A 14,449-nucleotide genomic window follows, 5' to 3' on the forward strand; every position below is an offset into this window, starting at 1 on the left:
TTAACAGACTGACAGACGCGGCTTTGATCTCAATCTTTGATTGTTAGCATCCAGAGCTGAAGATAAACAGAGCAATATTACATTCATCTCATTATATAAAAAAAAATTTAAATAAAACTAAAATACATATAATAATAGCTTTGAGATCGGAACAATTCCAGTATTAACAATTTTCTACTTTATTAATTTGTATTTTTTTAAGTACCAGCGGTGAAGTGCTATTTGTTTAAGTACTGGATCTTATTTAGAAGATTATGTATCCTCTGTTTCTATGGTGACAAGTTTACATAGATCAGTCAACGATGATCACATGATCAAATGTTAGACTGACTTTATGAACAGTTCAGATGAGAAGCCGCAGTGCAGGCAGAGGTCAAGCTAAGCTAACAGGCTAGGCTATGACAAGCTAAGCTAGCTGTCATTCCCAACAGCACAAGCTGCCTGAGTGTAACAGACCGACTTTGTCATGTTTCTGCAGATAAAGAAACTGTCAGAAGAGTGAATGAGGAATGAAAGGATGTTTTCTGTCTTTTCTTCTTTACTAATTAAACATTTAATTTACTTTGCAGCTCAGAGGCTACCGGCAGCTACCGGAAAACAATCTATAAAGTCAAGCAACCACTAAAGAGGGCAGAGTTTTTCATCTCCATCTGCTAAGGTAAAACATGAGCTGCAGATGAAAGCTCCAGCTAGTAAGTGGACCTTGAGTTTAATTACTGTTACAAAGAAGGAACTGTTACCCTCAAATGATCAAACTTTTCTTTATTCCTCTCTTTCTTTTCTGTAGATCTTTGATGTTGTTTTATTATGGAATACGTGAGAGGTTTATAGAGACTTTAAAGCACATACAGATATACAGTATTTAACCTGTGTCAGAAGGTTGTGACTCACTGATCTAGAGGTCCATATTTAAAGGACTAAGGCCAAGCAGTAGATACCTGATTCAGAAAGTACAATACATCCTACATACATTTCTAAAACCCAGATGGAGACAACATAAGCAAAGGTTGTTTGACATGCTGGTCAACACAGACATTTAGAGGAATTTTTGCCCTTAGCCCTTAGATTTATTTATTTATTGCAACATACTGTGTGTGTGTGTGTGTGTGTGTGTGTGTGTGTGTGTGTGTGTGTGTGTGTGTGTGTGTGTATGTGTATGTGCGCCAGTACAGGAATACAGGAATGGCATGAAAGTGGTCTGTCAACACCAACAACAGGCTTTCAGTGAGTTTGGAAATTGTGTTTTAGCTGCGTTAGTCAACCAACTGACAGACAGAGCTTTGAAGCTTCAGCACTCAGCGCCGCAGTGAGGACTCAAGACTTTTTTTTGGAAAGAGAGTTGACAAAAACTCTCTGGCGTGGAGTTTAACTCGAACAAAAGAGTGTTTTGTCTGATGATGTTTGGAACATAAAAAATAAAAAAAAACTTTTGTTATGCTGCAGCCTTATGCTTAAATTGTTTCAGGATTGTGTCGAAGCACAGATCTGAGGAAGGCTACAAAAACATTTCTGCTGCATTGAAGCTTCCCCAAGAGCACAGTGGCCAGAATTTGGCGCCCAGGCCAAACTGAGTAATGAAGGGAGAAAGGTCTCGGTAAGAGAGGTGATCAAGAACCCGATGCTCACTGGCTGAGCCCCAGAGATCCTGTGTGGAGACGGGAGAAACTTCCAGAAGGACAACCATCACTACATCTGCAAATGTAGTTGTGTAAGAAGTATAATATTTCCCTCTTAAATGTAGTGGAGTAGAATTATAGAGTAGAATAAAATGGAAATGTACGTGAGTAAATTGCCCATAGGTGAATGTAAGTGTGAGTATGTCCTGTGCCAGCCCCACGATAGACCGGCGACGTCTCCGTGGGTCGACGGCCTGCTCCGCCTCTTGCTCCTCAATGTCAGCTGGCATAGGCCGCAACCTCCAGGCAACCTTGCACCCTGCACACGTTCTACTCCATCTTCTGTGACGGCTGGCATCACGTCTTCTTCTGATCTTTCATTTAAGACACCGATATTAATATTGATCCTGATCCTACACTGATGTCTGTGCTATACTCTCGTCCTTTGTAACATGCTGATCAGTAAATAACTTATGTAAGAAATTAACAGTGACTTTTGAAATGAATTGCAATGAATAATGTATTTACAGTATATACACGCTGTTGGTAAGGAAGGTGGTCTTCCTCTCTCATCCTCAGACACTGCACACACAGTCCCATCCAAACACACACACACACACACACACTGATGCGTGTATGGTGACAGACATACCCTGTCACTTTGAAACAGTGAGATAAGCCGCGGCGTATCGCGGCCAAACCAAAAGCAACTCCTGCTTTCCACCACAAACAACTGTGTGTGTTTTTAGGATGCTGAGATTGTTTTTGCCTGAGGAGGGAAACCAAGCCCACTGACAAACACCGCCACTGCTCACGAACCCTGACGCCACAAAGATAAACGTTAACCACTGCGCAGTTCTCAAGGTAGAAAGATGCACTTTTTATATTGTTTGACGAGATATTACCGCCAATAATCACATCAGTGTCGTATTATTATTACTTGTTGGAGGCTTAAAAATATATATATTCTTATTCCATCTGATCAGTGCTGGCCTCGTCGAATCCTGTTGTCTTGTGACTGATTGTTTGAGCAGTGCTCACACTAACAGGTTGACAGCTAAATTACTCAGTCATTCTCATAAAGGAGCAGGTGTCCGCAGCGAGCTCTCAGACCGTCTTAACTCCTGGACATTTTTAAACAAATGGGAATTAAGGCAGACACACAATTTCCCCAGTCTCCTGCAGTTGTGCCAGACAAAGTTAAACACTTTTAGACCATAATAGGAGGTTGATTCATAATTTTAGCATCCGTGTATCTATTAGCCGTAGTTTAGCGGTAGCACTGTTAGCACAAACAGGATTATAAACCAGAAACTGCACTGTGACAACTGTCTGAAGGGAACAATAAGTCTGAACAAAAGGCAAAGTGTACTTTTAGCTTCAGTTCTTAGTTCTTGGCAGCTGCCTCCACCCCACCCCTCCTGTTCATGTGAATGCATCCGCAGATGCTGTCTGTAAGGAGAATTGTCCTAAATCCTTAAACACTGTGAAGAGCCTGGATTAGCAGGAAGTGGAGTGGAGATGTCTGCCACACGCTCGGCTTGATTAACCTGCTCTGTGGCCTGTGGACAAACATTTTTGGGATCATAAACTAACAAATACAAGTAAAATTGCTCCAATTCACTGGTTGAGAGACCAAATGAGAGTAATTGCAGTTTGCAAGTTTTTGTTTTGTTTTGTTTTGTTGGTTTGTTTTAGTTTTTTATGATTGTAAACTCCTTGTGATTTAGACTGATGGACAGACAATAAGTCGTTTATTTATGTTATATTGGGCTTTGGGAAATTGCGATGGGCTTTTTTTTTTCTTTTTTTTCTTTTTTTTTTAAATATATGCAAACTTCAATTGTCCACATGTCTCAGGTACAGGTGTGCTATACCTGTATCCTGCTCACTGCTCGTCCTCAGCATCACAATTTATTAATCGTCTTAATGTTTCAGTCAGAGGAAATAACGAAGGTCGAGAGAGACCGAAACATTAGGATGATTAATAAATTGGGATGCTGAGCTAGAGCTGTGTGCTGGATATTCTTTTTCTACAAGACTATTTTTAATATATGCAACAATTAATCGTTAACAATTGAAAATAATTGCTAATTAATTCATAGTTGATAATTAAGGTTTTAAAACAAACCTCTACAAGACTTGCCTAAACAATTTTGCAGTCAACAAAATGTTGACAAGCAAACATTTTTCTCTTGACAACGTTGCTATAGCAACCGCAGTCGTTACATCAGGAGCAAAGGAGGAAATCAGGTGACGTTGGGAGGAGGAGGGTGGGGTGGATGGATGGGTGGGTCCACAAAACACAAAACACAGGACTTTCACATTAGGAAGCTGATGTTTGGTTCCCATGAGAAACTGCTAATCAACGTTATTTCTTCTATCCCCGATCGTTCCACAACTTAAGTGTGTGTTTGTTATCGTAACCATGACGACGAAGGTCTTCTACCCTGAAGGAAGTACTCACTTAAACTTAACCAAGTACTTTTTTGTGCCTAAACCAAACTGTGACCCTTCCACAATCTTAACTGTGTATTTATTATTGTCACCATGACGACACAGGTGGGGTACACCAGGTTTACGCAGAATGAATAGAAGAAAAACTGGGTAATTAGCATTGAAAATGATGAAAGTGCTGCACAAAAGACACAAGAGCAGAAAAGTCAGACTTCACATTCATTTAATCAGGGCTGATATGAACACAGGATTCTTTCCTGCTGTGACAATGATACTGCAAATGTGACTGCATACGTCCTAAACCACATTCTAGACATTTATGTCAAGCAAAAAAAACAAAGCATGTACTGCATCCTTAACTCCTTCAGAGTTACAGTACACAGAGAAATTTGCTGATTAAAAGCCCTGCAAAATAAAAAATGCATATTTTGTGAGCTTATCTTCCTCTTGCATCTTAAAAATTGTAATGTTTTACCCAGTGGAGATAATGTGAGATTTGACAACCCACTTACTGTTAACTATAGTAGCTAGATGTTTAATTTAAAAATAGCAATTAAATAAATAATATTAATTACAAATCAAGTCTTTTAAGGTCAGGATTTGTTTTGCAGCTCAATTTATAAATTAGATCATTTTTATGCTGTTCATTCTTTCAGTTTTAAGACGAGTTTTAAAGCCTGTTAAACACTTTTCTCTCAGAGGATAAATACACTCTGTGCCACACAAGATATTCAGTTTCACATAAAGACCCAGTTTGGACGGCTGGGGAGCTCAGGTATTAGATTGCAGACATATAAGACCCAGAGGGATTCTTGACCCAGTCTCTTTGCTTGCCATTCACAAAGTGGTTTTCATTCACGCCTTTGGTTGGCCATCATGTTCACTTAAAGTTTGACACAGCACTCTCTCTTTTCTGAAGAGGGGAGATCTGCCAGACCCCCTCTGCATCCAGAGGAAAACGGTCCCTCAAAGCAGAAAGTCTTAAATCATGGGCATTATGTAAAATGTTCAATACATTACAGGAATTCAACGAAGGAACAGTTGAAATATCTACTCCTGCACACTGTCAGCATTTCCTTCATCAGACATTAACTTTACCAACATAAGTGTTGACAGTGTGTGGAAAAATAGATCTTTTGTGCATGTCAAAAAAACTGATTTTCACTCCGTCTCAGGTAATTTAATCCATGAAACTGTTTTGTCCTAATTTACTCCAGGTATGAGGAATTACATCAACAGGTTTTCGCTGCTGGTGGGTTGCCCCCGAAGGTGCTGCTGGTCAGACGGTTTGGATGTCTAAACAAATAGAAATCATTCCCCAAAGACCTGCGCTGTGTTCATAATGTCCCCCATGGCAACACAGGGAAATACATAAGAAATACTGATGATGTAGTAAAAGTGAATCTAACAGCCTCTCACAGGAAAAGCACTTTGCAAAGTTTAGTTTTTAAGATTTGTGCTGCAGTCATAGTAGGTGGAGGATATAATAATATTTAAACAAATATAAACACAGTTTTTTTTTCAATAATCTAAATGCTGTGCTAGTTTGAATAATTAGCTCCAGTTATTAATATCTATATGCTATATTTGTCCCAGAAAGAAAAACGGAAGCTCTGATCCTCACAATACAAGTCCAAAGTGCTGAGTGATGCTGCAGCGGGCGGGTCCAGGCCGTGAGAGTGGGAGGTGCACGCGGGGCTGCTTAAATGGAAAGGTCGCGGCTCTTTAGAAGTGGCGCGTGAACAAGTCTTCAGAGGAGCAAGAGGCGAGGCTGGAGCGGTGGACAGGCCGGAGTACAGTTGACTAATAACGGGGTGAATTCGAGAGAGTTCCCGCTCTGCTGCTGTGGAATACAAACATCTGGCTGAGGAGGAATGAGCGGGAGGAGGCTGCAGATGCTCCGTGAACATGTTTAACTCTGTTTCCAGCAGCTTGGTGAGTACACGAATAACACGACTTTAAAAAAGAGTTACAACTTCAACAATAGTTCATTAAAATCCATTGGTTTCATTGATAAATTTATTTAAGAAGGAGACATACTCTAGATTAATTTTACAGTTTTGGAAAAACCCTTTATTTCATTCTCATTTTATTGCACAATAATCTTAACAGACCGATGATTCGTTTAGATGGACCTGCGCAAAATACAGGTTTACTTTCATATAATCATTACACTATTACTATCAGTCTACTGTTTTATCTATCTTACATTTAGGAAATCAGACCTCTTATAGATATATAATATAATCAGTTTTACTACAATTACATTACTACATTATTTCAAGCTGCTAAAAAGAGGTGAAAGTCTTAAGTGTTAAGTTCTGCTGTTAATATTGCCGCATATATTAGCCTCTATAACCCACAATTACTATTGTAGCCTACTTAGAAAGCAGTCTACTTTTTTCAATTTCATTTATTTGGAGGCCATATTACAAAAGCTTATACAAGTAATATCAGGAACACAGGGACAATGCTTACAGGATTTATTTTATTCTCTCTATTTTATTGAGAGATGAATAGCTACAAACAGCCTGGAAGGCTGTACCTGCATAAATATTCATCATCCACAGATGTCATTGTCTGTAATAAAAATCACCTTTTCATGTAGGCTATTCTCTCTCGGGAAATATATCACGAGAAAAGTGTCATGGATGAAGCTATTTGAGATTTGATTTGATTTAAATACGTGCTTGTATTGTTTATTGTTTTTTTTTTTTCGATTTTAGTTCATTACTACACAAAAATATCCCTATCATTTATATTAAGGCCTCTGCATATTTCTCCTGTGTTGGAACAGCAGCAATAAATGGTCAAATTCAGGACCACAGTTATTCTTAATGTAGCAAGACATACCTGGAGGCGTCACTGAAATAAATAGTGGTGATCATGTAATTTTTAGTAATCATGTGCACCTGTGCGGCTGTGAACACAATTAGTCACAATCACGTTCACCTGTGAGCACGTGCCCCGGACTCTCCAGTCTCCTGACGTCCCCCAAGTAGGATTTGCTAATTGAACACCGGGAGAAAATGTTATTATTATTATTATCATTATTATTTTATTTTTTAATCGTGTAAAAATAATACAAAATACAGTTAGCCGATATTAGGTTTCCCCGAGGTGACCTGTATTTAGGAATGGGCTGATCTCTGCGGTTGTCATGGAGATGAAAGGGACATTACTCCTACTTGGTCATAGTTGTGTCGTACCTGACTCCTGAGCATGTCGGAGGGAGAGAGGCGACTTCCGGAGGCTGTTGTCACTGAGCTACAAGGAGGAAATATTTATATCGACACAGTAGGTGTTTTCATATCAAATTAACTACTTTTTTTTTTCTGTACACGGTCGTGAGGTAGTGTGGAGAGTTTAGTCTTTGAATTGTAGCCTGCGGGAGTGTTTGCTCGCTTCAAAGTGCCGCCAAATAAATCAAAAGAAAGCGTTTATAGCAAAGTCTTCCCAGTCTAATATCAACATTGTGAACTAGTTTGAAAACAATTTTATTTATTTGAAAAATAAAAAAAATCGTTTTGCTCTTCATTCACCTGACCCCAAAACTACGTTTTACATTTTGTGATATAAGCGTTTTAAGACATAAAAATAAAAGTGCAAAAGTTTTGTAAGCTGTTGTTACATGGTGTTTTTTTTGTTTTTTTTCCCTCCCTCTGACAGGTTTCCTCCGGGCCTGATGATATTTTCGAGGAGGACTCCTATTCTCCGTCCTCCCTCTCCTCGTCGTCGTCCTCCTCCGTCCACACTGTGCCCTCCCTGCACGCGCAAACCCTGTGCACCTCCTGCGGCCTGGAGATACTGGACCGATACCTGCTCAAGGTCAGACTGATACTGATGTCGCTGCAAACACTGCGAAAAACCGGTCCTCTTCAGTCGTAGCTAATTATTAGAAAACAAAGTCCCTAAAGTTTTTTATTTAGATATAGACACGTTTCAACTGGTTCCTAACTGGGGGGGAAATATAGGTGAATTATTCCACCTGAAGTTAAGATTTTTTTATTTGTACTTAAATGAAAATAAAAGTAATGTAATTTAAGATAAATGTAGGTGTGGGACGTTAGGTTGGAAAATGAAATTTTAAATCTGCACTGGAGTAATTTTTGGTAATTTTTGAACAATGATAAGACTGCACAGATTTTTTTTTTTTTTTTTCCCTCAGATGGAAAATGTTTTTATATCTGGTTGCAAACCAAATACCCTTTAGATTAATCGTGGTATAAATCACTCATGAGAACATTATGTTGAATAAATAAATGCATTGCAGTAATATTCATTCAGTTCTAAGGATAGTATTAAATATACTAAGGCTACTAAGGTTTTTGTTCAAATTAAATCTCTTTACCACCTCAGGTGAACAACTTGTGCTGGCATGTGCGCTGCCTCTCATGCAGTGTGTGCAAGACATCACTGGGGCGACATGTGACCTGCTACATCAAAGATAAACAGGTGTTCTGCAAACTCGACTACTTCAGGTAAATCTTTATGTAAAAATAATAAATAAATAAAATCTACCTTTTCATATCAGTTTTCTTGTTTTATAACAGTGGTCTGGAGGAATTTTGTTTGTTGTTTCCTGAACTAAACTTTACATAAGACCCAATTAAGGAGAATAATGGTGATATGGTGCCACATGGTCCATCTGAAAATATGCATTTCATGTGATCTGATGTGCAACGCAAAAGTTGGCATAGCTAACTTGAATTTCTACAACACATATCTGCTGGTAGGGGAATCTGTTAATTGAATGCAGGATTAAAGCATCATTTAACGTATGAACACCACTGCTCCTCCCCGCGCCTCACCTCTCCTCCTGTTTCTCATGTTTCTTCAGGAGGTACGGGACCCGCTGTGCTCGCTGTGGCCGCAACATCCACTCTAGTGACTGGGTGCGAAGGGCTCGAGGCAGCACCTTCCACCTGGCCTGTTTCTCCTGCACCTCCTGTAAGCGCCAGCTGTCCACCGGGGAGGAGTGTGGACTGCTGGAGAACAGGGTCTTCTGCCGGCCGCACTATGATATTATGATGGAGAATATCAAACGCACTAAGGAAAATGGTGAGTATATGGATGGGGATGGATAACAAAGGGTCAGGTTGAATGGAAACAAAGTCAGTAAATTAGTCGTGAAACATTACACTATAGTAAGAATTCGTTTTCTTTTTGTAGTGAGACAGACAAATCTCTGATCTGGAACAGGGCCCATATTTTAAAATGTCAGACAGTCCTTGTAATGTGTCCTGTGTCTTGTATTAAAGAGCAACCCAAAGTAGAGGACGAGGCGACGGACAAAGATGACTCTGGCTCCATGCCTAGACCCGCTAAGAGGGCCAGGACCAGCTTCACTGTTGACCAGTTACAGGTATTACCAACTACTGTGTGTGTTGGTGTTTCCCTGTGTGTGGGGGTCACTGCTGCTGTGATTACACGGCCATTTTCCCTTTCCCACCTGCATGAGAGATAGTGATAGGACAAATTACTGATTATCTCTTTTCCCTGAGGAAATGCTCAGCACTACTGTTGAGCTTATATGTGTGTTTCCATATAAAGTAATAGTTAAATTACATGAGTACATCTCATTTCAATATATTTCATCAAGCTAAAGACCCAGGTAAATTTGAAAGAGTTAGTAGAGTCCAAAACTGAGTTAAAATGAGAGTGAATGTTTGATTTAGATTTGTCAGGTGTGCAGACACATGACTCCTAATGAATGTTAATGTTGCTCTATGAGTGCTGAATGTGTTAGCCATAACAAATGTATAAGCTGGTGATATTTGGTCAGCTTGTTTTGTTTTTCCGCCCTCTACTGGTGGTGGCAGCACTGGTGGTGTACTTTGAAACCAGAGTGAGCACTGCAGGTGCAGTGATCTCTTCTAAACTGTCACACAATCAAGCTTTGACTAAAATGTCAATCAAATAAACATGTTCCCCTCTGTCATTTCTACACCTGCAGGTAATGCAAACTCAGTTTGCTAAAGATAACAACCCAGATGCTCAGACTCTCCAGAGACTGGCAGAGAGGACTGGTCTGAGCCGCAGGGTCATTCAGGTGAAGCAACTGTTACTACCTGTAGGAGAGAGGCTATAGTTTTATCAAAAATCATGACTGACTTGGGCAGTCAGGATAAATTCTCTCAACAGAGGAAAAAATTATAGCTTTCTATGTTGCAGCTGTATTATTCCAAGTAACGTTCTGTCCTGTAGTCCTGTGTATAGGATTAGCCACTTATATTTTGCCTGTGAGTGCACTGAAAATAGAAATGTTCTTAGTCATTTGAGATCTGCCTAACAAGACACTTACATGACTGGCATCTTTACTCTCCTGATTGTATAATGAATATAAATGAACTAACAGCTGCATTATTTGCAAGAACTTGAACGTTTGCAGCAATTTCTACGGCCAAAATTTCTCAGAAATGGTCAAATGTTTGTAAATTTGAGTAATTGTAATGTGGTCACATTCATCATAATGAACTTAGAGAATTCTGATTTCCCTGACAATGAGAAACGAGGAATTTTAATGTTTCATGCGCAAATATTTGCTTAGTTTCATATTTCTGTGTCTGAAAAGGAGAAGTGACATGTTGTTTAAGCATCAAGTGACACATCAGCACCTGAAAGTAGAGAATATCACATTAATGTCTGGCAATCAATCCGTTCTACCTACTGCAGGTTTGGTTTCAGAACTGCCGTGCTCGTCAAAAGAAACACATCAGCCCAAATTGTGTTTCCTCCACCATGATGACATCACTTGCTCCTGGTCAGCTGACACCACCTTTAATGGAGGATCTGCATTACACAACCTTTATGACTCCAGACACACCGCTTCTCACTACACTGACTTATATGGATGGTAAGAAACACATTCACATCTCACTATGCAGACCATGAGTTTTGTCATTAAAAAAAATAAAATAAAAAATGCACCTCCAAATACCCATACAGAGAAAACTCAGTGCTGACAATCAAAATGATTACATACAAAGCGTTTGTATGGCTGCCACATAAAATCAATGCTAGGCCCAAACCTGAGGGAATCACATTTTCACTACAATAAATAAATCAGTGTTTATTGAAATCCACACCTGGCAATTTGTGGTAGAGCATGTTGCAGTTGTTACAGTAGCTACATGTACAGTATAATACTACATAATAATTTGAATTGATTTGATTTTAATGATCTTTGTGGTTTATTAGCTTTCTTTTTCTTTTTTCTTTCCCAGTCCAAACTCCAGACCCACTTTTGCTTCAGCCACTCATATCGCATTCACTGACACAGCTGCCAGTCAGCCATGCCTGAGGCCTGAGCCACAGCCCAACTCTGACAACTGAGGAGGATGATGAAGAGCAAATCGTTACTATATAATTAAAAAAAAACAAAAAGAAAAGCTCCCACAAGATTTGATGAGTTCAATTCATTAACTGTCAAGCAAATGAGGAGTAATCAAATGATTTAATTTTCACTGCCTAATATGTGAGCGGACACTTTAAAAAAAAAATGTGTGACTGAAGTCACTGAATTAATTTAATTCACTCGTACAGGGATTCACAGTTGAAAATGTCAAGTATAATATTGATGAAATTAATATGTATGTCATGAATTTCTTTAATTTATTTGGAAAGTATAAGATGAGACACTTTGTTGGAAAATTATATAAAAGTTTTTTGTTTTGTTTTGTTTTTGTTTGTGTTTTTTGATGTAACTGAGTAAATGTCAGTTCTGTCAGAATTAGACGGTTTCTGTGTGTGAAGACTACTAGAAGATTCAGGATTGGGTTATACTGTGTATTAAAGCCACTGGAGATGGTACATTCTTGGATAAAAATCTCCTGTTCCTTTCTGTAAAAAATCCTCTTCACCTTTAGAATCTACACTCACTACACTGTAATGACAAAGTAAAAACAATCTTTTGCAGAAGTATTAAAAATGAAAAGCTGAAATATCACATCGACATAAATATTCAGACTCTTTACTATGACACTTGATATTTAGCTCAGCTTCCTCCATGTATCTTGATCATCTTTGAAATGTTTCTACACATTGACTAGAGTCCACCTGACATTTTCTATGTGCTGGTCAGAACTTGCCTGCTTTTATTGCTGGCTGCTCCAAAGCCTCAAATAATGTGACTTCCTCTTTGTGATGTCAGTTAAAAGCAACAAAACATGTTAGTTTGACGGGGTGGTAAATCAAAATGAGGGACACACAAGAATCATCAAATTTTTTACAAAAAAGTATGTTTTACACCAAGCCAAATATCTTGTAAGTGAAAACCTACCTGGCAATAAACCTTATTTTCTGAGTCTGCCTTTGTGATGTCGTCATCATCATCCCTTCCTCATGCTGCTATAACCTGCCAAGCACCACCTATGTGTCCTGCAGTGTGTCCTTGCCTTCATAACTCTGCAAGTGCATGGAGGTTACAAGTAGAATTCAGATCCTATTTTCACACCTGAATTTAAATTCTACTTGTAACCTCAGTGTCACACACTTGCAGGAATTCTGAGCATCAAGTTTTACAGTTTTGTGCTTTTCATGTGTACACAGACATTGACAGAAGCTCTGACTCTTCCAGTGTCTTCATGTTGCCTCACCACTAATTTTATTACAGTATATGCTAAATGAGGTTTAAGTGCATGATTGACACATCTTTTATGTTCTGTCCTTAGACTGCCTCAAACATCTCAGTCAAAAGAGGAGCTGCTTGACATGTGCTTATTTTCCTTTTGTGTTTTCATAGGGATGGCAGAATCCACCTCGGGCCAGAACCACACCTTCAGGAAACGGTAAGTCATGCGCATGACTCCACCCCTTACATGTATATAGGGTCAAATTAGGGTCAAAATGACTGAGCTTGTAAAGTGATAATAAATAATTCCAATGTTTGTAGTTGTAAACTATTGTTAATTTCTGTTAAAAGCAGTTTGTGTAACTGCATTTCCACACAGATCATTGTCTAACGTTTAAGATGAGTTAAAATGATATTCTGTTTATTACATATAAGTTGTCGTCATATCGAATGCATCAGAAAACAATGTGGATGTGATCATTAATATATTTGGCTTGAATATTACAATTAAAATACTTGTTTGGAAACTTGCTGTGTCTGATTTGTTGTTAAGGAACTTATTGTGATCTGTTGTTGGCCGTATCTATACGTGTATCTAGGCTCAAATTAGGGTCAAAATGATTTTGAGCTTGTAAAGTGATGTTGACAAATAATTCCAATGTTTGTAGTTGTAAATCAACCTTTGTAAACCTGTAAGATAAATCTGCTTCAGAAATTGAAGTTTGTGTATGTGAAACAGTTGTGCTTGTGTCAAAGAGATTAGTATTTGTTTAAAGTCTGAATCAAAACTGAACAAAGTCTGAATCAAAACTGAACAAATGATCAGCGCAAATTAAAAAAGGGAAGGGGGTCCAGCTTGCTAGCATTAGCACTTAGCAGTAGCATTAGCTGCTAACATTAGCTTTTTTTGGTGAAAAAACTAGGACATAGAAGGTGACAAGATGATTGCAAATTAACAAGTGGGGGCTAGCTAGCATTGGCCGCTGGCATTAGCATTTTCTTTTCCTTTATTGGTGGAAAAAATGGACAAACAGAAGACATTGTAATCACAAAGTACGATAGACAAGTTACAAAATTGATATATATATATAGTGATATTTTGTGAGAAAGTTGATTGTGTACAATAGCAATGACAATAATAGTAAAAGTAATTGCAGGTATTAATGACATTGATAACAATTATAATGCTAACAATGATATATCATAATAATTGTAATAAATGATAATGTTGATAATGGCAGCAATGTATGTGTGCACGTTTATAGAGCCTATCCCCATTAGCAGCTAGCTTGCTGGCACTGTTCATTGATGAATTAATTTAACAATTTATAAGATTGCAGAATAATAGAATGTAAAAAAGTGAGAACTTTCTAAATGCACTGTATGTCTAACTGATTGATCTGTCCAACAGCCATCTCTATAATTTTTTCCCAACTGGTGCTTCCCACCAGGGAGTTTCTCTAGGATTGTGACAGCTAACCGTGTTAGCAGCATCGTCGCACGGCTCAGCCAGGGGCCTGTTTTTGTCAGGTTGCCGATGCGGGTGGGTGTACTTGGTGTCCTCGGGGTCACAGGTCAAATCCACCCCTCATTCCTCCCCAGCTCCATCTTCTCATCCGAATATGGTTTCTTCTGGCTCCAAAAAACCAAGATGGTGATGTCCATTAAGCCAAACTCGAGGCTTCAAAACGGCAGTTCACAGACTAATGGGTGACGTCACGGCAGTTTGCCACTTGATTATAACATATTCCTTAATATTACCACCTGTAAGAGAGGAGTTGGCTGTTCCAGTGACTGTACAGGA

At 38.8% G+C, this 14,449-nt stretch overlaps 1 protein-coding gene across 2 annotated transcripts; it reads left to right on the forward strand.

The window, feature by feature from the left end:
• The first annotated feature begins 5,697 nt into the window (after positions 1–5,697).
• On the forward strand, positions 5,698–12,378 carry LOC111669818 (LIM/homeobox protein Lhx8-like). Of its 2 annotated transcripts, XM_023426271.2 has the most exons (9): positions 5,698–6,008; positions 7,272–7,370; positions 7,743–7,901; positions 8,433–8,554; positions 8,914–9,134; positions 9,335–9,438; positions 10,030–10,125; positions 10,749–10,929; positions 11,300–12,378. In XM_023426271.2, exons 2-9 carry the CDS (start codon positions 7,296–7,298, stop codon positions 11,374–11,376), a joined length of 1,035 nt encoding a protein of 344 aa, XP_023282039.1. In that variant the 5' UTR covers positions 5,698–6,008; positions 7,272–7,295; the 3' UTR covers positions 11,377–12,378. The 2 variants fall into 2 exon arrangements, with proteins under 2 accessions (XP_023282039.1, XP_023282038.1); XM_023426270.2 differs by lacking the exon at positions 7,272–7,370 and having other exon boundaries at positions 5,701–6,008.
• The last annotated feature ends 2,071 nt before the right edge of the window (positions 12,379–14,449 follow it).

This window comes from Seriola lalandi, unplaced genomic scaffold (genome assembly GCF_002814215.2).
Source record: "Seriola lalandi dorsalis isolate HSWRI2012SDOR001 ecotype SW California unplaced genomic scaffold, Sedor1 jcf7180002054824, whole genome shotgun sequence".
Classification (NCBI taxonomy): Eukaryota; Metazoa; Chordata; class Actinopteri; order Carangiformes; family Carangidae; genus Seriola; species Seriola lalandi.